The following is a 26,467-nucleotide window of genomic DNA, read 5'->3' on the forward strand; positions in this document are numbered from 1 at the left end:
AATAAATTTAAATAAAAATACTTTCAAAAATTAATTTAATTTTATTATTTAACCGCTATTTTAAACATGCCGAAAGTAAAAAAAAAAAAAATTAATTAGAAAATAGTTGGCGAGCATACTAAAAGAAAAGTTTCCCATTCTTATTTATGTAGCATATATAAATGGATTTTAGTGATGAAAGAACAAAAAAAAGGCTTGATCCTACCTAAAATTCAAGGGAACCAAAGGGATAAATATCACAAGCCTACTAGAAAATGTTATGACTTAAAATGGTCTTGAAAGAATAAACAAAGAACATAATTGAGGACACATGCATGAGACAATCAATAGCCAATATTGTTGCCCATGGCCGACTTAAAATTATAGATGGGTAGCCATGTGCTTCAGATTCTCATGGGTTTTCACCAAATAATTTAAAGAACAAGATTTCCATATCTAATTCCTTTTTATTCTCTTTTTGTTACCTACTCCAGTATCTTCTTTAATATTCATACATCAATACCCAACATTTCATAAATTTTTATCAAACTGATTGCGTTTGTAAATATAGTTTATTATTTTTTACTAATTAATAATTATATAAAATATTAAAAAATTAATAAATATTGATGTCTCAAGTTTAGTAATTGCAAGTGTACGAACCGAATATTAGTACGCTGTAGAGCATATACTATAAAGACCAACTATTACACAAAAACACTAAAAATAAATCTAAACACTATAAGTCAATATTTGAAAATAGTTTTAAAATTTATAAAAGAAATTAAATAAACTAGAAAGTAAATATACAAATGAGATGTTTATTGATAAACTAGCATTTAGTCTAGCTTATACTTAACAAACTCTTTATTTTCTCTTAAGCTCAAATCTAATAAATGAGATGGTGACGTATCTTTTTTCCAAATCACTCTAGCTAATGATGCAACCTAGGCTTCTTATACTTGGATAGATTAAAGTAAAGATAGTGTTTATAATATTTTTAATCCTAAAGATTTTCATAATAAATATTACTATTAAATTGATATGATGGTCAATCAATAATAATAAATGAAACTAATCCAGATATTAAAATAAAGAAATCATTCATTAAACTCATAATAAATAAAATTCATACATAAGTAAAAAGCTAAACTAAACACTTATAAAAATTAGCCTGACATATTTAATTCAAGATCATTGTAATTAAGTAAAAAGGCATAAAAAATATAAAACAGAAAATTAAAACTCTCTTAAAATACATAAGTTATTCAAGAGATAAAAATGATTGGTCCTCACTCTCCATGTATTAAAAAGCTTCTTTAGTCTTTGAAAGAATAATACAAAACTAACTAAGTATTTATGGAAGATGGACCGTAAAGAATTTACAAAGAAAAAATTCATTTTCTTTGTTTAACTAATTTCCCCTACTTGTACAGATTTCTTTTAATTTATTTATTTTTACTTCTAATTCTTTTAATTGAAGATGTATACTAAGTTTATTGATAACATACAAATAATAAATATATAAGGTTAAATTAGCAATGATGGAAACTTTCTAAATATCTAAAAATTTATACTTCCAAAAGAAAAATCTAAAAATATATAGTAATATTAGTAAATATACATGAAATATAGTTTTATAGAGTTGAAAATATACAACTTAATCACCTCTAATTAATAAAATATTGCCCAACAAATTATATTTTTTTTCAGAGAAGTTTAGCTTGTGGGTAATAAAGTTTCATTAGTTGCTAATCAACTGTCAAAGAAAGATGGCTGTAAACTTAATCATATATTCAGGAATATCAAATTGGTAACTTTCATGTTCTCTGTAGGGATAAAATAAAACAACAATGAGAACTTCAAGATTGATTTTGTTGGTGGTTAAAATTGGTTTTTTAGAAGAAGAAACAGTTCAAGAATTATTGCTTTGCTTAAATGTAGTTCAGTTATGGTAAATTTCACTTGCAGACCCCAATTTTATGCATATCCTCTATAATAGTCCTAAATTTCAATTTATCATAAATTGAAAAAAGTTCTTTTTGTTGATTCATTTTTTCTTTTTAAAGAATTTCATTGTAACATTATGCAGCATCAGTAAAAGAATTCATAGTAGCACAGTATAAAATCGAATCGTATTTTAGTAAGATTTATTTCGGGATCGAGCTAAAATAATCTTAATGTTACTAAAATCAAAATGTAGAAATTATTATATTCTTAACTAAAGTTTAGATACTTTAATAGAAAATATACATAAAATTAGGGACTGTAGTTGAAATTTACCTGCAAATTTAAGGTACATACTTGGGTCTCTTTCTTTCTCTTTTGCTCACCAACCAACTGAATGTTTTGATGGTCTGCCTACCATTTCATTTTCAATCATAAGAAATAAGAATTTATTGTTTACTAGCTTCTTGTGGCATTTGGAAATAAGTCACATAATGTATCCTTAATTAGTATTCCTTTTTTTTTTTTTTTTCCTCCAAGAGAAAAAGATGAAAGTAAAGATTTCAATATAATCTCTAAACAAGTGACTTCTTTTATGGAAATAATAATACCTGCAGAAAAACTGCCTAGTATTTTGTTGATAAATTTTATTAATATTATTCTTATATGTTTAACGTTCAACTTGTATCGAGTTTCATTTATATTTATATTATTTTTTATGTTATTCATATTATTTTCTATGTAAAGTGTAATGAAAAATTGTTACGTAGGCTTGGTGTATATTTTTATCTATACACCAAATCGATAGATAATTAATATATATTTATTAATTTTAAATAATAAAATATATATTAATTATTTAATATCAAAATATAAAACACTTATATATACGTGTTATTATTCTATAATAAATAAAATACTTATATATATATATATATATGTTATTTTTTAATAAATAATTCAGAGTTAATAAAAAGAGAGTTTTTTCCAAAAATAAAATAAAATAGGAGTGCAGAAGGAATACAAATAAAATTAAAAGTCTTTGTGTTAAAGCCAAAAGATAGTAACAGACTAACAATGTGAGATATATCAGTATAAACACAAGCTCACCCAAGAACTCTCATAAGTTTCTTCTTATCTTATTTTCTTGTAATCAGAACAAACATAGCCTTCATAATTGCACTCTTTCTCTTTGAATGTGCGATTTTCACAAGCCAAAGGAAATCTACACCTTTTTTTTTTTTTATAATATGATGCACACTTTTTAGTTCTTTGTTCTTTTTTCTCCACCATAAGAATCTGACCAAAAAATCCACAAATCAAGTGGTCCATCTTTTTCTCATTATCTTTCTCCAACCATGCACTGTTGAAAGGTTGGTGTTTTTTTTAACTGAGTAATCATCATCCATTCTCTTCTAAATTTCCACCTTAAAAAATTTTCTGCTGTTCGATCATTAATGTCTCTGTTTCTTTCTCCTTTTCTTGATATATGTATCGACTGTTCATTGAACATACAGTAATGGATTTTTTCTCTTTTTTCTTTCTTCTCATTTCATCATCTAAAAGCACTCTGTTCTTCTCTCTTAAGTAACTGTTTAACTGATTCTTATTCGTCGATTCCAAGATTTTCAGTTCTTGTGTCTTTCCAAGAACTTTCCTATGTAAAAAGAATCAACCTTTTTGGCCTTTTCTCCTTAACTTTCACTTTAAGGCTCTAATTAACATGACATAATAGTTTACTGGACAACACCCTCTTGATTCTTCAAATCTGTGAACTTTCCTGTTTAAAACCCGAACTGGATCTTCACTTATAAACTCTAGTAATATTTCGTTTTTACTACTAATTTTTGGCTAAAAATGCCACCTCCATACTTTCCTCTCAGGTGGGAAAGTACAGGAGACCAATGGTGGTATGCATCACCAATTGATTTTGCAGCTGCCAATGGTCACTATGACTTGGTGAGGGAGCTTCTCCACCTTGACACCAATCTTCTTATCAAACTCACTTCCCTCCGCAGAATTCGCCGTCTTGAAACTGTCTGGGATGATGAAGAACAGTTCGATGATGTTGCCAGTTGTCGTGCTATAGTGGCTAGGAAGCTACTTTTGGAATGTGAGACAAAGAAAGGTCACAATACTCTCATTAGAGCTGGATATGGTGGTTGGCTGTTGTACACTGCTGCTTCTGCTGGTGATGAGAGCTTTGTCAAGGAATTGTTAGAGAGAGACCCACTTCTTGTTTTTGGAGAAGGAGAGTATGGTGTCACTGATATACTTTATGCTGCAGCTAGAAGCAAGAATTCTGAGGTTTTCAGGATCCTGCTTAATTTCTCTAGTTTGCGGCCGTGTGGACTTAGCTCCGGGGAAGAGTTGGAGGAGGGGCAGAGTGAGAGTCATTCAGATTTTAGACAGGATATGATGAATAGAGCAGTCCACGCTGCTGCTAGAGGTGGGAATTTGGGGATTTTGAAAGAGCTTCTAGGAGATTGCTCTAATGTCTTGGCTTATAGAGATGCTCAGGGGTCCACTATCTTGCATACTGCATCAGGGAGAGGGCAGGTTGAGGTAGGACCTATTCAATTAATATTTATCAGATGCTTGATGTAGCCATTCATTCTTATATTTCTATCTCTTACTCTGCAGTTTTACCATTTTTGTTTGTCAGAATATGGTTATCGTTTTCTTAATCTAACTGGGAACGTGTATTAGTTTTAATCATATGGTTATCAGGTGGTACTTGAGATAAATTTATGGCCCGTTTCTTGAAGCCTAAGCTTTTAGGCTTAGTTGCAAGTTCTGGTTTCCTGGATTTTCTGTTAGTAACATTGAGCTGCACAATCAGGGCAGTCGGGTTTGTTCTCCCCTTCCCCTCCAACCCTCTTCCTGGGAGGATTTGAAACTAAAATCCTGATGGAAATACTCAACTTTTTAAGCTGCGGGAGGTGTTCCCTTGGGGACCGTGGATTTCTAGATATTGACATGGAAGGTTGCTTATCTATGTGAGTAGAAGGTTATTAAGTAGGAAAAAATTCAAATTTTAATCGAGCTTAACATAGTGACTGTGTAATTGAACCACTAATTAGAATCGAATCTGCTGATTATGGCATCTTATTGCCACAAGAGCATATGTGATGCCGATATCTTTCACGTGGCAGTTTAGCCAATCTGCATACCTACTTTAAGAGACAAAGAGACTATATGTTCCTCATAAAGGTCAATGTAGTTCTTCAGATGGACAGGCCATCCTCAGCTTCTACATTTGCACTGTGTCTTTGTCCTTCTAAATTTTCTGTTCAACATCTTGCCTTGCTAATCCTTTGATAAATATATCTTGCAACTTTCCCATTTGCCTCTTCTGGTCATAGTGGGGATCAGCCCATGAGTTTGCACTTCCATTGACCAATCCTTGTCCCATTCATCTCCCAGTTTTACTTTATTTCTGTAAGGTAGGTTGTTAGTAGATAAATATCCCAATTAAGCAAGAATTTTTATCTCTGGTACATGGGCAACATACAGGATATCATGGCCATAAAATAATTGTAACATGTTGATTCTTACAATTCTTGCATTTTTAGAGCCTTCTCATGGACACAACATGAATGGCCTTTTATTCTTAATATCCTTCCATTTTCATAAGTGCTTATAGGTAGACAAATTTCATGTTGTTCTCCATGCCCTCCTCGAGAATATTCTTGGATCTTTCAGGAAATTGACACATTAGAATAACATGATCATCTTACTTGTGCAGGTAGTGAAGGATCTTATAGCATCATTTCACTTTATCACCTGTACTGATTATCAAGGGAATACAGCGTTACATATTGCTGCTTACAGGGGTTACTTAGCTGTGGCAGAAATTCTCATACTTGCATCTCCCTCAATAACCACCATAACAAATTACTTTGGAGATACTTTTCTCCATATGGCAGTGTCAGGTTTTCGAACTCCTGGTTTCCGAAGAGTGGATAGGCAGATTGAGCTTATTAATCATTTAGTGAGTGGCAAGATCATGAACATACAAGACATCATCAATGTCAAGAATAATGATGGAAGAACAGCACTCCACATGGCTGTCGTTGAGAATATTCAATCTAATCTGGTGGAACTTCTCATGACCGTGCCATTAATCAATTTGAATATTCGTGATGTTTACGGAATGACTCCACTAGATCTACTCAAGCAAAGACCAAGAACAGCATCTTCTGAAATTCTAATCAAGCAGTTGATCTCTGCTGGAGGGATCTCGAAGTGTCAGGACAATGTGGCCAGAAGTGCTATTGCTTCACAGTTAAAAGGGCAAGGTATAGGAATGAGTCCTGGCACTTCTTTTAGAATTCCTGATGCTGAGATATTCTTGTACACTGGTATTGACAATGCATCTGACGGCAGTTGTGAGGTAACAAGTGTAGATTACAGTACATGTTTGAGTGAAGTAAGTGAATGTGAGACAACTAACTCAGTTAGTGATAAAAAGTTGGCTTCTGTGAATAATACCGCAAGGCGCCTAAAGTCTCTTCTTCAGTGGCGAAGAAAGAAAGAGAGAAGATCTGCTAGCAATGAGTTGGCAGATGATAAATCTGTAGACTCAATTAATTTATCAAGAAGTCTGGAAGACCATCCAATTCCACTTAGGCAGAGATTCTCAAAAATGCCATCCCTTTCAAGCGACAATGGGTTATTTGCTTTCAGGAGTGGTCTTCCAAGTCCATTAACAAGAAAGAAATTTACGGCAGGGCTAACACATGGTGTCATTCAGGCAACACCACATTTAGCTGTTCCAGGCGAATCACCTTCAAGTCCCCTTTCAATATCATCCATGGCTTCACCTGCATCAGTGGAGAAGAAAAGGGGTATTGATATTGCAGGGTCGTCAAGCTCAAACCAATCTTTGAAGCATAAACAAACATCCTTCAATAAGCGATTGATGAACCAGTATTTTTGTTTTGGTGCACAAGGTCTGGTAGTGGAAAATTCTATAAGCTATAGACATCAAGATCAGAGTTACAAGCATGCTGCTTCTATGGTGGCTTGAATTTATTGTACAAAAAGTTGGATTTTTTTTCAAGATCAACGGAAAAGACTAGAATTTTGATGAGCAGTCAGAAGTTACTTTATGATTCTAGCAGTTACTTTGTAGTTTTCTTCATGTTGAGTTTCTTTTTATGTGTGGAAGAGTATCAATACCAACTGTAATATTTTGTTTGAATGTAAGAAGAAAAAGGGTTTTATGAATAAGGCTAAAAGGGATGTTTAGCATTTTTCTAAAAGAAATGTACTTGAGGAAACTTGTAGTGCTCTAACCATAGTTATACTTGTCTTATTTTTATGAATATAAAATTTATTTTGTAAATGGGTTTCCTCATCGAGTGTCAATAACAAAAGATTCAGTCTTCCAAAGAATCTTTAAGACAACAGTTATCAGTATCAATTATATAGTTAGTTATGTAAAATTTTCATAATTGTGCAGATGTACCAAAAAAACCCCCTCTCAAGACTTCAATTACCTATCACTATTAGGCAAGCTGGTAATTTTTACATGTTATATGCCACTTAATATGTTCCTTCTGTCAGGACAGTTGAGATAGATTCAAAATTCAGTTGGAATAAAAGAGACATAGCAGCTTAGACCACCAACTGTCAAATTATCACCCTTAACTATGTTAATATGCTAATTATAGCTTTTCAAGATCCATTCATATGTCCATATATGTACCATAGTTTTGGATCAGTATTCATATCACAGTCTTCCTTAATTTATCATCCAAACTAGAAGTTGAAGTTGTCTTGATCATAATTATGGCATATGATAAGCCACTAGATAGTGATGCCGCTGCAAAGCAGAAGGCCATAGATGATTGGCTTCCAATCACTTCTTCCAGGAATGCCAAATGGTGGTACTCTGCCTTCCACAATGTAACTGCCATGGTTGGTGCTGGTGTCCTTAGCCTTCCGTATGCCATGGCTTCACTCGGATGGTATGCTCCTTTACATTTCTGTCCCTCTTAAAGAAAACTGTAAATTTTTGTTTCAAGAAACACATTTCTTGGTGTGATAAAATTCAGATTTTCAAGCAAATATGTGATAACTCTTGTTTCTTTATTAATTGTAGGGGTCCTGGTGTCGTTATACTTATTCTGTCATGGATCATTACCCTATATACGCTTTGGCAAATGGTGGAAATGCACGAAATGGTGCCTGGTAAGCGGTTCGATAGATACCACGAACTGGGTCAGCATGCATTTGGAGAAAAGCTAGGCCTATGGATAGTAGTACCACAACAACTAATTGTAGAAGTTGGTGTGAACATTGTCTATATGGTTACTGGAGGAAAATCATTGAAGAAGTTTCATGATTTGGTTTGCTCTAACTGCAAAGACATCAGGACAACTTATTTCATAATGATCTTCGCTTCTGTTCACTTTGTCCTCTCACATCTTCCAAACTTCAACTCCATTACTATTGTCTCCCTGGCTGCAGCTGTTATGTCCTTGAGGTAAGTAATTACTTTTAGCAAGGATTCTGATTCAGAAAGCTAGTTCGCATTTTGCTTGACCATTTTCAGCAAAAGTGAAATTTCTCACCGGATATTGAAATATTAGAATGATACAACGAAACATTCTGACAACATCCTTTTCTTGTCTTTTACAGTTACTCTACAATTGCTTGGGCAGCTACGGTGCATAAGGGGGTTAATCCTGATGTGGACTACAGTAACAAAGCTAGCACTTCAACGGGAAAATTGTTTCACTTCTTGAGTGCATTAGGTGATGTAGCTTTTGCATATGCTGGTCATAATGTTGTTCTGGAGATCCAAGCGACAATTCCTTCTACTCCTGAAGTACCTTCCAAGAAACCAATGTGGAAAGGAGTGATCGTTGCCTACCTAATCGTCGCCGTCTGTTACTTTCCTGTTGCTTTGATTGGTTACTGGTATTTCGGCAACGCTGTGGACGACAACATTCTCATCTCACTGGAAAAACCAGCTTGGCTTATAGCAACTGCTAACATATTCGTCGTCATTCATGTTATAGGAAGCTATCAGGTCTTAAATTTGATAAATTCATAATTCAGGGTTTTGCAGATTATTATTCTATTCCTAATGAAATGGTTTATCAGTATGAAATGGTTAATGACATGTTCTTCTTTGAATTTTCTGGAGAAGTATAGATATATGCCATGCCAGTGTTCGACATGATCGAAACTGTGTTAGTGAAGAAACTGAGTTTCAAACCTTGCTTTAGGCTTCGCTTCATCACTCGCACCTTGTATGTTGGTATGTGCTTGCTATTTCACTTTTCTCAGCTCAATCCTGATATAACTTTCCGATGTATCTACAACCGAATTAAGTGCAAATTCTATTCAGAAAATAGCATTGCAGTTACAACAGCAATGTCAGAAGGACTATCTGACTTGTTTTAATTTGTATCTACTTCAAAACTTGCAGCATTTACAATGTTCATTGCTATCTGCATTCCTTTCTTTGGTGGCTTGCTTGGATTTTTCGGAGGGTTTGCTTTCGCCCCAACTACATACTATGTAAGTGCATCAAATTTCTAACAAGATTATATTCATAAACTCAAATCATGAGCATGGAAATCTAATTAATTCCCTAAATATTTACTGTTCATCAGCTTCCCTGCATTATTTGGCTTGTCGTTCGTAAACCCAAGAGATTCGGCCTGTCTTGGACTATAAACTGGGTATGTAAACTTAACCAACGTATAACCATTACTTGCAATCTTCTTTCCATTATTTCCTGGCAAAAGAACTGCAGAAGGAACGATTTAAATTTTGGGTTTGATTTGCAGATATGCATTGTGCTTGGCGTTTTGTTAACAGTGCTAGCACCCATTGGTGGCCTAAGGCAAATCATCATTTCAGCCAAGAGTTATCAATTCTTCTCATGAGTATATTGCCAATATAGCAATCTCATGCTACATTTTCAATCAAATCCTTTAGAAACTGAAATGTAGAATGATTTTTTGGAGAATAGGATGGCTTTTCAATTTGTAGTTCAATCTTTAAATTATTGCATTTTTATTTTATGCATGTTTCTTGTATATAAAATATGATTTGTAATAAAAGAAGATTCATAACTGTTCTCTTAGTTTTATTCTTATATTTTAATTTTAATAAATATTACAGGTTGTTATGCATTTTAATAATTAATGCTTTTAGTTTTTTTTTAATTAGTAAACTTTTTAAGAAAAAGATAAAATTATTAATATTTATGAAAAAATAAAAAAATAAAAAAAATTCTAAAATTAATAAAAAATATCATTTGTACTAGGTAAATTTTTTTTTTCAAAAATATTATTTTTTTTAACTTAAAAAAAACACAGCCTAGTTATTTTCTGATTGTTTTTTATTTTTTATTATTTTGTGGTAAAATTTAAAAAAATTAAAAAATAATCAATAAAGAAATAATTAAAAAATTATGTATTTGATATTTTTATACAGTAAAAAAAATATATAGTATTTTTATAAAAAAATATAGATAGTTTTACTTTTTTTTTCAAAATAAAATTCATAGGCAAATGGCTCTCACAAGCCACTGGGCCTTTAGCCCACTGTTTATCTTAACGGGTTAAATCTTGGACCGGACCCGGATCCCTATGAGTGCATTTTCGTTATAACAGTCAAAGAACTTCGGAGTATTAATAGTCCGATTAAAACCCCGCGAAAATCCTCAGTTTTATTCACAAGTTTCCCGCCATTTGTTCTGTATCCTGATTTCCTCCAATCTCTGCAACTCACAAGAACCCTAGAGATAGAGATCAACAATGGAAGAGGAGATTAAAGCAGAATTCAACAAAAGCGGGTTCACGCTAGACCATGAAGAAGAGCAAATTCTCAAGAAATGTAAAAAAAAATGAAAATCTTTTCTTTTTGTTTTTGCTTGTTGCTCCAATTCCTAATCTATTTTACCAATCTGATTTGATTATTAGGTCTTACTTTCTGTATAAATTACAATCTCAAGCCAGCAGATCTTGTTTCCAGCTGGGAAGTTTATTATCTTAATAGGTATTGATCAATTAATTTTGTTTTCTTCAGTGTAATTGCTAATTTTGAATACCTGGTGTTACTTTGAGAGGTGAAAGTTTAGAAACTTTGGTACTTATGTTGTGTGATTTGGAACAGACAGCTAGATGAATCGACGGTACAAAATGGTGAAATGGATGGGTTTTTATTACATCTACAGAATGAACAGAAAGAAGCTATTATTAAAGAGGAACCTGATTTGCACATCTACTCTAGCAAAGATGTGGACATGTAAGCCCCTTGTGTAATGTTGTTATTTCCTGAATTTGCTCAGTTTATCTTGTTTGTTGTGATTGCATAAGAGTGATTTTGCCTTTTGGAAGTCAAGTATTCAATTTAGTATTGTAAAAAAATTACTTAAAGTTTATGCTTTCAAGGAACTTGGACCTCTCTTGTATAGGATTTTGAATGACGAAGGAGAAGATTTAAAAGAAGAAGTTCCTGGCACTCCAACAGATGAATCTCAAAAACTTAATTCTGAACCATTTGATTCGATAATTAAATCAACTGGAAATGGTTATTCTTCTGGAAAACGATCAAAGCATGTGACGCCCTTTGGACGACGAACTGATAAGTTTGTGGTGAAATTCAACATCAATAATCTACCTGATACCGAGAATGGTGATAATGAGCATGTTCGTGAAAATATGGAGGATGATATTATTAAGAGGGTGCAACCGCGAAAGAAGTGTTCTTTTGTGGTCCATGGATCTGGGCCAGAGCCAGGTTGCCGGTTCATGTATGACCGGATTGAAGACAGGGTATGTGGTGCTACTTATTAGCATAAAGTGATTCATCCTGACCTCTAGTTTATGCATTGCACTGACATCTTGACATTACTGTTTTGGTCATATAGTTTAATGCACTTGACAACCGCATCAGAAAGCATGCAGCTGCACTTGTTGCTTCTGGACTCTATGAGGAACCAACGGACCCTACTGTTGCCTCACAGGTCATTTGGCTTCTTCTTTAGTCTGTCTTTCTAGAAATACTGTGGACTTGCAGTAACACCAACAGAGAATGCTTGCCATTTTGTTTACAATGTTTTCCTTCATTTTGTACTCGATGTAATTTACAACATTTTTTGCTAGACTAGGTTCCCTTATTTACTTTTTCGTCTATTTGACTTTCTTTATTTTAGTTTATTTTAGCTCGCATTGAACAAATCTAATTGCTCATTCCACTTTCTAGTATCTTTTTATGTTAAGAACTTACATGCGTGATATAGATATATGCATCTGATAGAAGCTATTATTTCAGAGAAATGTGTTTGCTGTCGGAATGATCTGTTGTGATGGAGAAGGTCGTTTGAATGAGAAGTCAGTCTTATTGCAAAGCAGGTAAATTGGAGTTACATGTAATACAGCCCTTGTGCATCTGTTTATTAACAATGGAAATCTTAGATGGTTTTTGTAAGCTCCTTCATACTCTTAGTTTAATGAAAGATAAGATGACCAAGGTTTTCTTGGACAGATTCCTTTGGAGAATCTCTAGGATGAATCTGTCAAGTGGAAGTTCTTATGATCTTTGTATTTCATATCCTTGCTTTTACTGTTACGTATGGATTCTAAATCTTTCAGAGTCTTAACAGCATTGAACATTCTGGAGGGCAGCGCGTTCATTTAGATTTGCATAACTTGAGCCAATTCTCCATTTTCCCTGGACAGGTAAGAAGGTAAAGTTGATAAGATTTTAGATATTTGATCATGAATGCAAAATTCAAGCTTAACCAAGAAGGGTTTAGTTCTGCAGATTGTAGCTATTGAAGGTCATAATCCTAGTGGGCACTGTTTAGTTGCATCAAAACTGGTAGATTCTATTCCCTTATCTGCTGCTCCTGATGGGAATTTGCCTCCAGCGAAGAAGCAAGCTCTGGATCAGGAGATCGAATCAATTGGTTCATCCTGTACACAGGAGATATCAGTGGTATGGAATCTTGCCTTCTGCATCACTTACAGATATGAAAAGTAATATTATTTTGTGTGCTAACCATACTCCATAATAACATGTATCATAGAGACCACTGGTGTGGTTGGATAAGATAGATGAGATTAAAAGGTCCAAGCAATTGAAGAATCCAATAATGCAACATTTTTTGGTTATTTGAATAGTCCCAAGATGTTTTAGAATGTTACTTCACTGAGGAAATAGTAAGCGACGGATTTACAGAGAGTTGTTACAGACATATATCAAGTTCATTTTCAAATTGGGGAGAGTTTTAATACCGGTCTTTTATTTTTTTTAAATTTTTGCTGCTCATAATTTATAAAACTCTAACTTCACTACTTCTGACACCTTTCACTTCAATATATCTGATGGTAGCTTATAATATGTATGGTGGTTTCCTTTTCGAATCCACTGGCAATCGCTTGACACCTATGGGTAACTTTGTTTTATTGACAGCTTATTGCTTCAGGCCCTTTTACCACCCTAGACAATTTAATGTTTGAGCCTCTGACAGAACTGCTGGCATATGCAAGCAGAAAGCTACCGCAATTGCTTATACTGGTAATAGACCCTATATATATATATATATATATTTTTTTTTTTAAATTCAACATCATAATTGGCGTACTTCCTGGGAATTTTCTTTTTTTACTTACTATAGACATTTTGCTCAGCTGGGACCATTTGTTGATTCTGAACATCCAGAGATTAAGAAAGGAACTGTAGACGGGAGCTTTGATGAAATATTTCGACAGGAGATTCTCAGAAGGGTATCTACTGAAAGGGCACTGTCTCTTATTTAGAAGCTCATTTTAAAAAATATCATCATCTTTTTGTTTTTCTGTTTATTGTTTCAGCTGCAAGACTATGTTGAATACATGGGTTCTGATGCACAAGTGTTAATAGTGCCATCCACACGGGATGCCAACCATGATTTTGTTTTCCCACAGGTGATATACAGCTATAGTTAGTATAGATAAAATCTCTTTATTTTCTTTTCCCATGGTTGCATATAAGTTGCACTTCATTTTACAATTTTTTTGATTGAGAAAAAGGAAAAGCAAGCAAGCATACATTACTATATGTCCCTATCTATTTTATTACAAGGAAGTATATATTTATTAATGAAATTTAAACTTGTTAGTTTTGGTTGTGCAGCCTGCTTTTGATATTCATAGATCTAATCTTCAACATCAGGTACATGGTCAACAAATTTAGGATTTTACCTTTTACAAGTGAAGGTTGTTTCCCTGTCTACTATCTGCTGCTTACACATTTTAATCAGTTTTCTGCCTTTTTAACAGATACGGAGTCTCACAAATCCAGGCATCTTTGAAGCAAATCAGGTAAAATGGTGCTAAAACTCAAAATATGATGCTTTATACTTGAAACTCTAGCATGCATTTACCTATACGTTTTATGCTTCCAATTACCTAAGCCACTTTGAACTTTATGTTTTTCCATTAGCTATGTAAATAAGCATCAGATGTTTAAATCTTCATGGGTGCTTTAGGTTCTTTTTTCCTTGGTCGTTATGCAAGTATATCAAAGCATGAGAATAATTATCCTACTAACAATTCTAATTTCAGGTCAGAGTAGGTTGCTGCACAGTGGATATTATAAAACAGCTTGGCAGTGAGGAGATGTCACGAAATCCAACAGATGGAACTCCTAGTAATCGAATGAGCAGACTTGCAAATCATATTCTTAGCCAGCGCAGGCATGCCCTAAACAGTCCTTTGTGAGAACTTGATGTTTTAGTAGGTTGACAAGATGAAAGCATTGGAGTATTTAACACCTTTTATATTTAAATTATTGGAACAGCTTTTATCCGTTATATCCACCAGCAGAAGATGTTCCGTTGGATTTTTCACTTGCTCCAGAAGCTCTTCATATTCCCTCAGTGCCTCACATTCTAATTGTACCTTCAGATATGAAGTATTTTATAAAGGTATATACTTGTGCTAAGTACCTCCATTTTCGAACTAGTTGCTATTTCAAAGCTGCAATAAGGTATCAGATGAGAAAAAGAAAAGTGCAAAAGTTGAAATGCAATTTCCATTCTGACTGAGAGATGGTTCAATCTTCTAACTCTTCAAGGATGCTCTTGGACGCAGGTATTGTCCCTTGGCGGAAGAATTGAAGGGGAAGAGCAAACAAAGTGCGTTTGTATAAACCCGGGAAGACTGGCCAAGGGAGAAGGGGGAGGCACCTTTGTAGAGCTTAACTACCGTGGGAGTCCTGACAAGATGAATGCTTCAGTCATAGGCATATAACTCGTGGATGGAAAATATTCAAGGCATCTTAATTTGGCAGCTGATTCACAATATCAGATCTGTCGTTCAACTTATTTTGTGAGTCAATGAGTTTACCAGACTCCATGCAGTATGTCACAGGCTTGGAATTTTTTGGCCAGGAACCTGCTCAAGTGAGCCTCTTCTAGGGCAAGGAGTGATTTTGGCTGAGCCGAGTAGTGCAGAGATATACATAAGTTAATTGCTTAGTTAGGATAAATCAGGAGGATCTCATCCTCCCATTTCTTCATCTTCTTTATCACCTATTCTAACTGATCATTAATAATTAATTCTGTAATTCATACACTATTAATTTGCTGTTGATGAGATTATCATATTCATTTTCATGTTTTTCTGGTGTAATCCGCAATCTATTCTTTTGAAAGAAATCCATTTAGCCTATGATTTATATACTGTCTTACTATTTCACATAAAAGAATTTTTACAATCCCCAGAGATACAAGGGAGAATTACAAGGGAATTGTTGACATCCACAGCAATCTCAGTGCCCAGTCGGGCAATGTGCTTGTAGCTAAACCCTGAAGAACCCTAGAAATTCTAAGTTACCTTCTTCCTTGCTAGGCGACTTCTTTCTCTCAACCAATATATCCAGTGATTTAAAACCCATAATACGCTAACCAAGATTGCAGTACTAATCACAACCATCCAAGAAATCCATGCCCATCCTGGAATTAAACCATTAGCTTCTCCACTTGAATAAAACAATCCCATCTTAAACACAAAAAGAGGACCAAGAATGCCTCTAACAACAGAGTAGAAAACCAAGAAAGGAGTAGACAGTACTTGATACAACGTTGCAGCAGTAGGATCATCAGCTCGGCGCAAACCAGCAATGCTCCATATGTTCTGGCAAGGACTAGTAACTTCAGCAAGTATAAGAAGCACAAGAATCTCATAAGCTCCATAACAAACCAGAAATCGACAAGTCGCAAACACAAATAGTGTTGCTAGATGGTGAAGAATGAAAAGAATGCCATTAGGAAAGAAGACTAGATAGTGCAGAAGGTCCATCAAGAAATAACCCATGCTAAACTCAAGAACCCTGTTATGAAAGTAGCTGTTTGGGGAAGCAAAAGTATGTGAGCTATGGGTTTGGAGCAGTGCATGGATAGCAAGGATAACAGCAGGAGTGCCATGAGTTAAGGACATGAAAGAACTTGAAGCTTCTTTTCTTAGTTCTTTATCCCAGTTCCTGAAAACCACAAAGTAAGCAAGGAGATACAAGAAGAGAAACAGAACGAAGGATGAAGCCAAAGTTGAGGTACAAATAACTGTACTAGCATCCATGTCAACCAAACTGCAGGGAATCTAATACAAAGATGACAGGGTTTTGAATGAAGTAAAGTAAATGTCAGGATATTTATTTTTGCAGGCAAGAAGCTCGAGAGAAGCATAAGAGGTGAGAGTTGTGCTGTGGGCAAGAGAATATCCAAGTTTGCATTGGTGGAATTTCATTTGTGTCACTATCAAATCATGATGCAAACAGGTTGTATTATTAGGGTTGGTGGACTTACAATAATAATGTAAGATTAAATAATGGATAACTAAGATCAGATAAGCAAACAATTTTTGCTATTAAAATTTATTAGCAGAAGGAAAAGTAAAGAAAAAGAAAAGGACAGACAATCAGGTTTTTGGGAAAAACTAGTACATTGCTTGACGGCATATGGCTAGGAGGCATTGCATTAATAAGCTGTCAAGTAATACTTTATGCTCAAATGGATATTCTCTTTTTCTTTTTCTTTCTCTTCTTTCCCTTTTCTTTCAATAGAATTGCCACTCAACCACCTCCTCTATTTGCACTCCTTCTCTTTCTTATAAATTTTAGTACAGTTAATTCTAAAAGAGAAATTTTTGTAATTAGACTCAATTTGTTACGTAATCTATCAATATTAGTCACAACGTTTGTATTAGTACCTTTTATTTTAAAAAATATTTTAATGAATATTAAAATATAAAAAAATTATTTAAATTTAATATATAATTTATATTTTAAAATATTAATGATTTTAATAAATTTTTTTATTTTTTTTAACTTTTACCAATAAAAAATAAAAATTATGAATATCAATAATTAAATGTATAAAAATTTATAATGCATTTATTTAATATAAAATAAAAAAATTAGCTCTTAACCAAATAAACTTTCTATTTTTATATTTAAAAAATAAAATCTACTAGAGTCTTATTTTATAAAATGATTCTTTAAAATTAAAAATTTAAAATATATAAAGAGTGCGGTATAAATAATATAATAATACAAATAATACTATTCTCTAATTAACAAGACAAATCACATTCATCATTATGATTAATAATAATAAAACTGGCTTTAGAGTTTCAGTAAAGGTGGGATTAGGAAATGAGATGGGATTTAAGATAACGGTAACAACTCACAGGTTGGGATTCCTGAATCACAAAGAAAAATGTGATATGCTAAACTCAGTTTGAATACCTAGAGAAGCTTAGCAATGACTAATTCCATATTTCCATTCAACACGATAAAGAAATGAAAAATGAAAAGGAAAAAAGAAATTGAGCACCTTTACAAGCCACTTCTTCTGCTGCTTCAAGTCATCACTACTCAACCGAATACTTGACTTAAACAATCACTGAATTCCATTCTTTAAATTTGTTGGCTGAAATTAGTTAGTAGTTTGTACCAAAAAGTGATGGTACCATAATAACATGTTAACCAAATCAAGATATTATTATTCACCTAATTATTTAGGGTTAGCTCTTGAGCTCTTTCTTCACATTATCATGTGAACCAACTCATCTTTAGAAAGAGAGCATCCTTGGAAGAAGCATTGCAAATTACAATGAACTTTTTGCTCATTCAAAACCTCTCTGCTTATAGAAACGACCGGAGACGAAGCCTCTAGAGGCACCTGAAAACGATTCCTCCGATAGCAACTGAAGACGATTCCATTACCAACTGAACTGTGCCCAATAGCAAAATTAGAATAAACTTGATACTATTCAGTTTAGACCAAACACTACGTCGATTACACTTTTCATTCGCTAACCAATACTTGGAAAAACTGTAAATACATATCATTTGGTTTCAGTGACATAATTAACTGAGATTCTATCAAAACTTGTTTGATCATTTCTTTATTACAAACACATATAAAGTCAAAGACCGCCCAGTACTCATACCCACTTGAGAGAATCCGCCAACTTGAATACTGGAGCTTAGAAACAGTTCAAGCTCAATCAAAAATGCCACCTGGTCAACTTACATCACCATTCCTCCATCAATAGTGAATACCTGCAAAATAACAATACATAACTCAGCAACCATGAAAAGGATTTCCGTGCAATACACAATAGGCTTTCCCTGTGGAACAATGGACATGGCTAGGCATGTCAACAAAAAGCGAGGCTAATCATGCTACGGAAAGGGGAATTGAATTGAATAAAATCGAGTCTATGAAGCTCAGCTTTGCTGGGTCTAATAGGCCATAGGATAGCAAGCATGCCATGATGTGACAATTGAAAACCAGGGCATCTATTGATCAAAAGGCAAGCACTGAGCTCTCTCTCAGTTAATTCTTTGACCCAATAAATTTGCAACCTCAGAGTCCTCTTAAGATGGCTAAATAGATGAAACTAACCACGCATAGCCTTAACCTGACCTTGCATCTCTTACACAAAGCCAAGACATAGCATGCTATGGTGCAGTCAAAGCAAGTTAAGTATCAAGCAATCCCATGTCTAAGCTTGGCCATAATCTAAGCAACCGAACAAAGAAATAACAAAACAGGCTATATCTATTCCAGTTAAAACTTCAAAAAAAATAAAAAAGATAAATCAAAACAAAATATATTCTCAACCTGTCCAGTGATGTAGCTGGCAGCAGGACTTAGAGCCAGGAATTCCACCAATCCTGCAACCTCTTCCGGTTGGCCATACCTTCCTGAATGCACAATTGATGTTATTAATTTCAATTGCAAACGATTTTACCAAAAACTCAATCCAGTTTTGTCAACTTACAAAAAATCCTAAGCTCTTGTAAGAATTCATGTGAAGCTGAAAATAATACTTTAACAAGCAAAATGCATGCTAGAAATAACTAATCCAACATCTATAATAATTATAAATGAAGAAATTTCAGTTTTGTGATTTTGTCACTCACCTAAAGGAATAGTCTCCAAGATTTTCTTTTCAATATCTGCCCCAAGTTTGGCAGTCATATCAGATGCAATGAATCCAGGCGCAATAGCATTGACCTAGAAAATATACCTTCATCAGAACAAATTTTCATAGCTGAAATTAAAAATTATAACTCTTAAAACGCACGTTAATATTTCTGCTTGCATATTCCTTTGCAACACTCTTTGTCAGTCCAATAACTCCTGCCTTTGCAGCGCTGTAGTTGGCTTGCCCCGCATTGCCAACCAAACCCACAACTGATGCTACGTTAACAATCCTTCCCTGTGAAATCCGAAGGACAGTGAGAAAATTATATTATGAATGGAAATCAAGAAAGACAAACAAAAGTCACTTGTTTCAATCTCAGCTGAACTTTCCGGAATTTTCTCACTCTTTTTTTACCTTTAATTTCTGCATATTTTTTCGTTTGCAAGTTAATGTATTATACCCATTGAAATCGAGATAAATTCTAAAATTTGTAAACTTCCTTTGAGATATTCTCAAAGCTATCAATCCATCATGTCCATCTAATACTATTAAAGAACAAAAATTAGAATGGCAAATATAGAATGGAGAATGAATGAAACACAAACATGGAGAGAAAAAGGGTTAATATAGCATGTTTATGAATTTTAAGGGCCCCAATAGATCCCAAATTGATGAGAACGAGAAAGATTAGTGGACTCAAGAAAGACATGAGATCTTACCTTTTTCTTTTTCATCATGATTTTGGCTGCTGCCTGCAATGAACACGCTACCTCAGTATAAATAAGAGAAAATAAGTATCCAATGAACCAATCAGTTGGGTTTTGATGCAAATACCTGTGTGCAAAGGAATACGCCTGTAAGATTAAGATCAATAACCTCCTGCCACTGAGATTTCTTCATTCTCATCAACAATGTATCTCGTGTGATTCCTGAAACCATTGTAAACAAATTATTGCACTTCAAAAAAAATGAATGATAGAAAGAAAGTGACTTATTGTTTACCTGCATTATTTACTAGAACATCAACTGTTCCCCATGCATCGACAGCCTGCAGAAATGATTATATGACAAGTCATGAAGCATAACTAACAAATGCCATTAAATAAACCAAGAGAAGAAATTTTTTCTCACAGTTTTCATCATTGCTTCCACATCAGCTTCTTTGGAAACATCACCCCCAAATGTAAGAGCCTGACCACCATAAGCCTCGATCTGCATGATAACCCATAGAAATTCTACTCAGTGGCTATTTCAATCATGCAGCAACATCGCCATTGCCAAAGTTATAGCAGTCAAAATGACAATCTCTTGGAAGAAGAACAAGATACAGTATGGATAAAAAGCCAATCAATTAACATCCAAGACAATTTTGTGGACAAAAGGTGTGTACTATTATTCATATTTTTTCAACTTATTCTTCAATTCCTGATACAGTTAATGGCAGAGGTTCGAAATCAAAAGATGATTAAACAAAATTAACATAATAAAACATGATTGATGTATAATAGTACAAAATTGGACTCGTTAAAAACTCAATTAATGCAGCAAAACATAAATTACAAACAGGATTAGAACTAAAGTAAATTGTATACAACAAGAATTCCTAGAATATAAACTTGCCAAGAAGATTAATTTTCACTACCTCTTTGGAAACCTCCTCAGCTTCTTTCGACGACCTGGCATAATTTACCAATACCTGCAAAATAACATAAATTTATAGAACCTTAACAGGACATAAAATGAAAAATTCAAAATAAAACATATACACTAAAATTTCAAAATATACAATAGTAAACTAACCTTACAACCAGATTTACCCAAAGCCAAGGCGACAGCTTTACCAATACCCCTAGAAGCACCAGTCACTACCACAACTGGTGATTCCACCTTCTGTGCTGACTCAGCACTCGCCTGTTCAGCACTCGTAGCTACCTGTGCTCTTACCACTGTACAAGTGTACATTATTAAAAGAAGAAAAAAACTGCCAAATTATATCTCAAACTTACTTCAGAAACTGTCAATTAAACAAGTTAATCACATCTCAATAAGTAATTAAAAATACCAGAAGAAGCAGGAGCAAATGAGCGTGTTGATCTACAGTGGAGGCTACTGCGAGAAGACTGGGGGTGTCCGATTCCGGTAGAAATCGGAGACCATTGCCGAACCTGACCGATTCTTTTATCACTAGAACTTCCGAAATTAGCCGAAATTCCGGTGATAACATTGGATCCGGTAACTGAAGCAGCCATTGCTAGCGATTTCAAATGTCCGGAAGCAATCCAAGAGAAGCGAAACAGAGAAATAGCACTAGTAGCCAGAGAGGCAACAAATTGCGTTCAATTTCTATATGTAAACCTATTAAACTGTGTTTTCTTTCTTTGAAAAGAAAAAAAAAAAACTAAATGGTTTGCTTTGTTAGCTCCGGAGACTGGTTATAGTGGCGATGTAAACAAGGTTTGTGCGTGTGACTATCTAATTTTTCTTTTTTATTTTCTGTCGGTAAATTGGATCCAGTTTTTAAATTATTTACCATGCAACCATTTGAAATTGCCATTCACCTGGCGGCAAGCAATTGCCGCTTAATGGCAAAGCGGTTATAGTTTGGGAACTAGAGGGTGTTTTCTGGAATTGTAGATATTTAATAGAAGCGAAAGTTAGGTTCTTCCGCTCAACTAATTTCAGCTGCTACGGTGTGTGTGTGTGTGTGAAAGTTTTCAACGACGTCGCTTAGCCGAAATATTTATCTTTAATTAACAATACAAACACCAAGATTATGAGAAATTAAAATTCTATTAAACGGTAATTTAGTACAATCAAGAACACACCAAGATTTTGATTAAATATTTAATAAATAATTAATTTATTATGGAAACTGATACTTAAACAGTCCTGTTCTGAGCATACTACAAAACCGAATTGCTTCACGGTCCCATAAACAGGTTTGGCATGAAAACTTATCGTCATCTTCAAATTCTTTATCCAACGAAAATTCCCATCTTGATTCAGTTGACACTCTCTTCTTAATCAAATAATTACAGCTGCAGTTTGTTAATCTGTCCATGTATTTTTCTTTTTCTGTTGGTCCACCTGCAACTATATAATTATGCACCCACATCTCGCCAACAATCTTTCTCTCTACATTCATTAACAATCAAGCTTGATTTCGATTCTACCAACTTGGCAAGTAATTTCAGACCCTTTTGTCTCAGTTCCCCGTCATAGCACGCAAGAATTATACCATATACGTAAGTGGCAACCCTGTGGCCTTTATTAGTTGCTCTTTTTAAGTAGTCGAGTCCGGAATTTTTTTCCAAGGTGGTGCTGAAATAATCTATCATTCCCTGTCTAAATAATGATTCAGGATTTTCACTCTTCTTGCACTTGTCTAAGAAAGTCGAGGCATCATCTGTTATCTTCCAGGGAATCACTGGGAAACAATCAATGGATGCGTGCTTGAAGATGTAATCATCCGATGCTGCTTCAAGAAACTCCTTGCAAGTTGTTTTCGCGTTGAAGAAATCAGTGAATGATTCGGAGGCTACACGTGCAAGAATTTCTGTCAGTAATTCTCTAGGCATGCAGCTCAGCCTGTTAGAATTAGGCTTCCTTCTGCACTTGGCTATGCCATTCTTTGGCTTTTGAACAGCCATTTGATTGAATTAAGGAGGAACCGGAGAAAAAGATGATACTTAGTAGCAGCTTATATGTTTATGAACTATGGTATAACCCTTCTCCTACGGTATTATTCTTATTTTTATTTTTATTTTCTTTATAATTCTTTCCTATAAGGATTTCAGTCTTGTTTTCCTTTCTTATTTCTAATTTACGTTAACTTTCCTTTTCTATTTTGGATTAGTATAAATGTCGTAATAAACTCATGGCAGATTGAACTGTGGCAGATTGATTCCAACAGAATAAAACATAAGATTGGGTATCTAACTGAAGAAGAAACTTTCACAAGACATTAAGTCATTAACCATATACACAGGCAAGGAAGCAAACTACTTCATGATGTGAAACGAAAACGGCATGGAAGGCTTAGGGGCGTCTTTGTGCTGGTTTTTTAGAATTATTCTTGGGACGAATCTTAACAAATGCTTGTTCTAATTCCTGCAAAGAAAAAATAAAAGGATATTAGTTATCCTAGCATTCTGTCCCTACCACAGAATATTTAGCACAACATAGAAGACGAAACAATCTCAACCCATTCTGGCTCCACCCGAAGAATTTAGTTAATAATTTGTTAGAAACTAATATTGGCAACCAGAATTCAGGATTAAAAAGATTTCAAAGCTCTGAGCGACAAAATAGGAAGCCATCTTATACAAGGATTGATGTCAAAATCTAAATAAAGGCACCGCCCACTGTGATAGACAGATCAACACTGAGTGGAAACCTTATCACAGGCATATCCCCATCTGACAAAACAAGATAATGCCAATGCCTTAAAATATTATCGGTCTCCATTCTAGGTTGCTGCTTATCAGATGATAACCTTCTTTTCTCCCATACAAGAGATAATCAGAAAAAACTCTCTCCCCCACTTTCCTCCGACAATAATCAAAAAGCCTATGATAGGTCTTGAATATTCAATATGTCCAACATGCTATGTAAGAAAGACAGCAAGATTATTCTCAGAATTCCATAAAACCTTACAAGGAGGGACTTTGATCTTAACAGGTTCTACAATGCGCTTTAACCCTTAACTATCAAAACAACATTGGGTTCCTGTTGATGCTAAATGCTTGTTTGAACATGTTAGATAGGTGATATTGCATTAACATTATAATCTCAGCACCAGGTATGAGCAAAAAGGTATGACAGAACAACTTATCTGACAAGCAAATGTAGTCTTTCCTCCACCTCCTTTTCACATCACATATTATGGAATAATAATACAAGGACAGTGATGCAAGGATGGAAATGGTTAAAGCATTTAAAGCATAAATTTCACATAGAGGCTATTAGAGATCCAATCATATTGCTAAAATATGGCAAGAACATAATTCCATATAAACGACAACATCGTCACCCACCTGAACTGGTTCTTTTCTAGAGGTATTGGAAGTCCAAAGATTTTCTAGGTTGTAATAAGCTCTGGCCTTCTCATCGAGAGCATGAACTATCACCTTGCCTGGAGAAAAAATTGACACAAGAAGATAAAAGCAAAAAACAACAAAGCTAAATAATTGCAAAATTATTAAACCATCATTGTGAATCTCAGTCAACTTAACTTCATCATAATTAGTTATTTAGATCGTGAAAATGGAGTATGAATGAGAATGGGAATGAGAATGGAAAGAGTAATTCCTATAAACAAGTCTTTGGTTCGTAAAATCACTCTGGAATCTGAATGGAATTCCCCATCAATAGGAATCACCCATTCCTCTCTTCCCCTTGGGATTGAACTTTTTTTTGCCAATGGAATCAAGTTAAACTAATAATAAATTGTCAAACAAATAAATAATGACTTGTTATTTATATTTACATTATTTATACATATTGCATACAATAATAACAAATCAAACATTAATTTATTTTACAATAATTAAACATCATTATTGGCATCCATAATAATCGGAAATCGACTTCCATTCCATATTGAACCAAATACCATATAAAAGACAATCATTTCCATTCCCATTCCTCTCGGTTCTCATTCCCATTCCTGACTTTGAACCAAAGGTCCATAAAAAAAGTTTATTAGCTGATTAAGTTTTCAATATTTCTTATCCAATAGGGTGCAAAACAAACCAGAGTCTACGACGATCCATTTTCCAGCCTCTTGCCCTTCCACGCTAGGGAGCATCATCCTTTGAGCTCCTTTCTGCTTTTGCTTAGACTATTCATTCAATTACAACAAATAAAAAAATAAACATCTACTTAACAAAATTATCGATATAGATATAACTCAATCACAGTGCTGGAAAGTGTAAAAATGCAAGAACACAATTCAGCTGAATCAATTTAGTCAATTATTTTATGTTTAGAAAAAAAAAATACGAATTCATGCCGCCACAAGTTACATCAACTCTTGCAAATGATTCATTCGGACTATAATTAGGAAAAATTCTCGAGAAACAAACAGAAAGTTAGTGTTTGAAAAACAAAACTTAAGAGCAAAGCGAAACCTGCCTTGTAAATAAGGGCTTGAGCGATGTTTTTGACGTGCCACGTAGACCTGCCAGTGGCAATCACCATATAATCAACCCAATCACATTGCTTTTGAACTGGTATCACTTTCACGTCGTCGGCTTTCACGTCGGTGAGAACTTTCTCAACCTCATTTAGGTCCAGTAAGCCTTTGTTTATGCTGATACCGCTGCTGGATTCCATTGTTGATGAAGAGAATACGTGGCTAGAACCTGAAAACCTTAGCTTCCATGATCCATGGAGGAGTGAAGCTGGTTGTCTTGATAAATTGAAAGATCGAGATCGCAGCGCCGCCAACATTGGTTCTTGCACAAATTGAAGCCGTTTGAGCGCAGCAAAGCTCTGCTCGTGTATAACTGCGACGGTACTGCCGTATACGACGACGTTTGGAATTTTGTTAGTTCTTTTTTTAAATTTTGGGATAAGAGTTAATTTCTTTTATTACAAATATATGTATATACGGGAGGGAAAGGCGAAATTCAGAGCTATATCACGATGAAATATGCAATTACCATTAAAATTTATAATGTGAGTTAATTTAATAAATAAAAAACACAAATGAATAAATTAATTTATATATATTAATAACTTGAATTTAACATAGTTAATTATTTACAAGATTAGGGATTTTTTTATTTTATTTTATTAATTGGGCTCAAACTTAAAATTGAGCTCAAATTACAATCCAAACTTTAAAATATTTAGTTTAATTAGAAACCGCAATAGGTTGGATATCTATCCAATTAAAAAATTTGGAATTCATTGAAAGATGCATATCCAAACTTGTCCGAAATTCGAATATGAATATTCACATATTATCTGACTCGATTAAAATATGTTTAAGTTAAATAGTTATTAAATATACTTTATGGATATCAAATCAGATGCGTAACCAACCAGCTCCTACTACATTTTAAAATATTATGAATGCCCTATTT

General features: G+C 34.1%; 7 protein-coding genes across 8 annotated transcripts; 3 read left to right on the forward strand and 4 right to left on the reverse strand.

The window, feature by feature from the left end:
* Positions 1-3,029: 3,029 nt before the first annotated feature.
* On the forward strand, positions 3,030-7,276 carry LOC8278459. Its single transcript, XM_002514954.4, has 2 exons — positions 3,030-4,491; positions 5,675-7,276. Exons 1-2 carry the CDS (start codon positions 3,784-3,786, stop codon positions 6,956-6,958), a joined length of 1,992 nt encoding a protein of 663 aa, XP_002515000.1. The 5' UTR covers positions 3,030-3,783; the 3' UTR covers positions 6,959-7,276.
* A 371-nt stretch (positions 7,277-7,647) lies between these two features.
* LOC8278458 (lysine histidine transporter 2) lies at positions 7,648-10,033 on the forward strand. Its single transcript, XM_002514953.3, has 7 exons — positions 7,648-7,901; positions 8,036-8,419; positions 8,575-8,968; positions 9,094-9,199; positions 9,371-9,462; positions 9,558-9,626; positions 9,735-10,033. The coding sequence occupies exons 1-7, from the start codon at positions 7,723-7,725 to the stop codon at positions 9,831-9,833; spliced, it is 1,323 nt and encodes a 440-aa protein (XP_002514999.1). The 5' UTR covers positions 7,648-7,722; the 3' UTR covers positions 9,834-10,033.
* Positions 10,034-10,394: 361 nt separating this feature from the next.
* LOC8278457 (DNA polymerase alpha subunit B) lies at positions 10,395-15,572 on the forward strand. Its single transcript, XM_002514952.4, has 16 exons — positions 10,395-10,788; positions 10,875-10,950; positions 11,068-11,199; positions 11,369-11,729; positions 11,825-11,920; positions 12,229-12,308; positions 12,560-12,635; positions 12,721-12,894; positions 13,372-13,476; positions 13,590-13,685; positions 13,773-13,865; positions 14,074-14,112; positions 14,220-14,261; positions 14,505-14,635; positions 14,740-14,866; positions 15,033-15,572. Exons 1-16 carry the CDS (start codon positions 10,710-10,712, stop codon positions 15,189-15,191), a joined length of 1,866 nt encoding a protein of 621 aa, XP_002514998.1. The 5' UTR covers positions 10,395-10,709; the 3' UTR covers positions 15,192-15,572.
* A 30-nt stretch (positions 15,573-15,602) lies between these two features.
* Positions 15,603-17,140, reverse strand: LOC8278456 (TLC domain-containing protein At5g14285). 2 transcript variants are annotated; one of them, XM_048377401.1, is made up of 2 exons: positions 16,014-17,140; positions 15,759-15,895 (listed from the first exon to the last, which is right to left on the reverse strand). In XM_048377401.1, the coding sequence occupies exons 1-2, from the start codon at positions 16,515-16,517 to the stop codon at positions 15,866-15,868; spliced, it is 534 nt and encodes a 177-aa protein (XP_048233358.1). In that variant the 5' UTR covers positions 16,518-17,140; the 3' UTR covers positions 15,759-15,865. The 2 variants fall into 2 exon arrangements, with proteins under 2 accessions (XP_002514997.1, XP_048233358.1); XM_002514951.4 differs by having other exon boundaries at positions 15,603-17,130.
* Positions 17,141-18,183: 1,043 nt separating this feature from the next.
* On the reverse strand, positions 18,184-21,818 carry LOC8278455 (3-oxoacyl-[acyl-carrier-protein] reductase 4). The gene is made up of 11 exons (XM_002514950.4): positions 21,439-21,818; positions 21,177-21,322; positions 21,019-21,072; positions 20,508-20,588; positions 20,379-20,424; positions 20,211-20,305; positions 20,096-20,128; positions 19,536-19,670; positions 19,372-19,465; positions 19,070-19,152; positions 18,184-18,504 (listed from the first exon to the last, which is right to left on the reverse strand). The coding sequence occupies exons 1-11, from the start codon at positions 21,623-21,625 to the stop codon at positions 18,472-18,474; spliced, it is 987 nt and encodes a 328-aa protein (XP_002514996.1). The 5' UTR covers positions 21,626-21,818; the 3' UTR covers positions 18,184-18,471.
* A 388-nt stretch (positions 21,819-22,206) lies between these two features.
* Positions 22,207-23,114, reverse strand: LOC8278454 (putative F-box protein At1g67623). The gene is given in 2 exon segments (XM_002514949.4): positions 22,207-22,504; positions 22,506-23,114. Coding segments are annotated over 2 exon segments (786 nt in total). The 5' UTR covers positions 23,027-23,114; the 3' UTR covers positions 22,207-22,239.
* A 142-nt stretch (positions 23,115-23,256) lies between these two features.
* Positions 23,257-25,902, reverse strand: LOC8278453 (protein Iojap-related, mitochondrial). The gene is made up of 4 exons (XM_015716636.3): positions 25,512-25,902; positions 25,131-25,218; positions 24,413-24,510; positions 23,257-23,486 (listed from the first exon to the last, which is right to left on the reverse strand). The coding sequence occupies exons 1-4, from the start codon at positions 25,827-25,829 to the stop codon at positions 23,415-23,417; spliced, it is 576 nt and encodes a 191-aa protein (XP_015572122.1). The 5' UTR covers positions 25,830-25,902; the 3' UTR covers positions 23,257-23,414.
* Between the last annotated feature and the right edge of the window lie 565 nt (positions 25,903-26,467).

This window comes from Ricinus communis, chromosome 7 (genome assembly GCF_019578655.1).
Source record: "Ricinus communis isolate WT05 ecotype wild-type chromosome 7, ASM1957865v1, whole genome shotgun sequence".
NCBI lineage: Eukaryota > Viridiplantae > Streptophyta > Magnoliopsida > Malpighiales > Euphorbiaceae > Ricinus > Ricinus communis.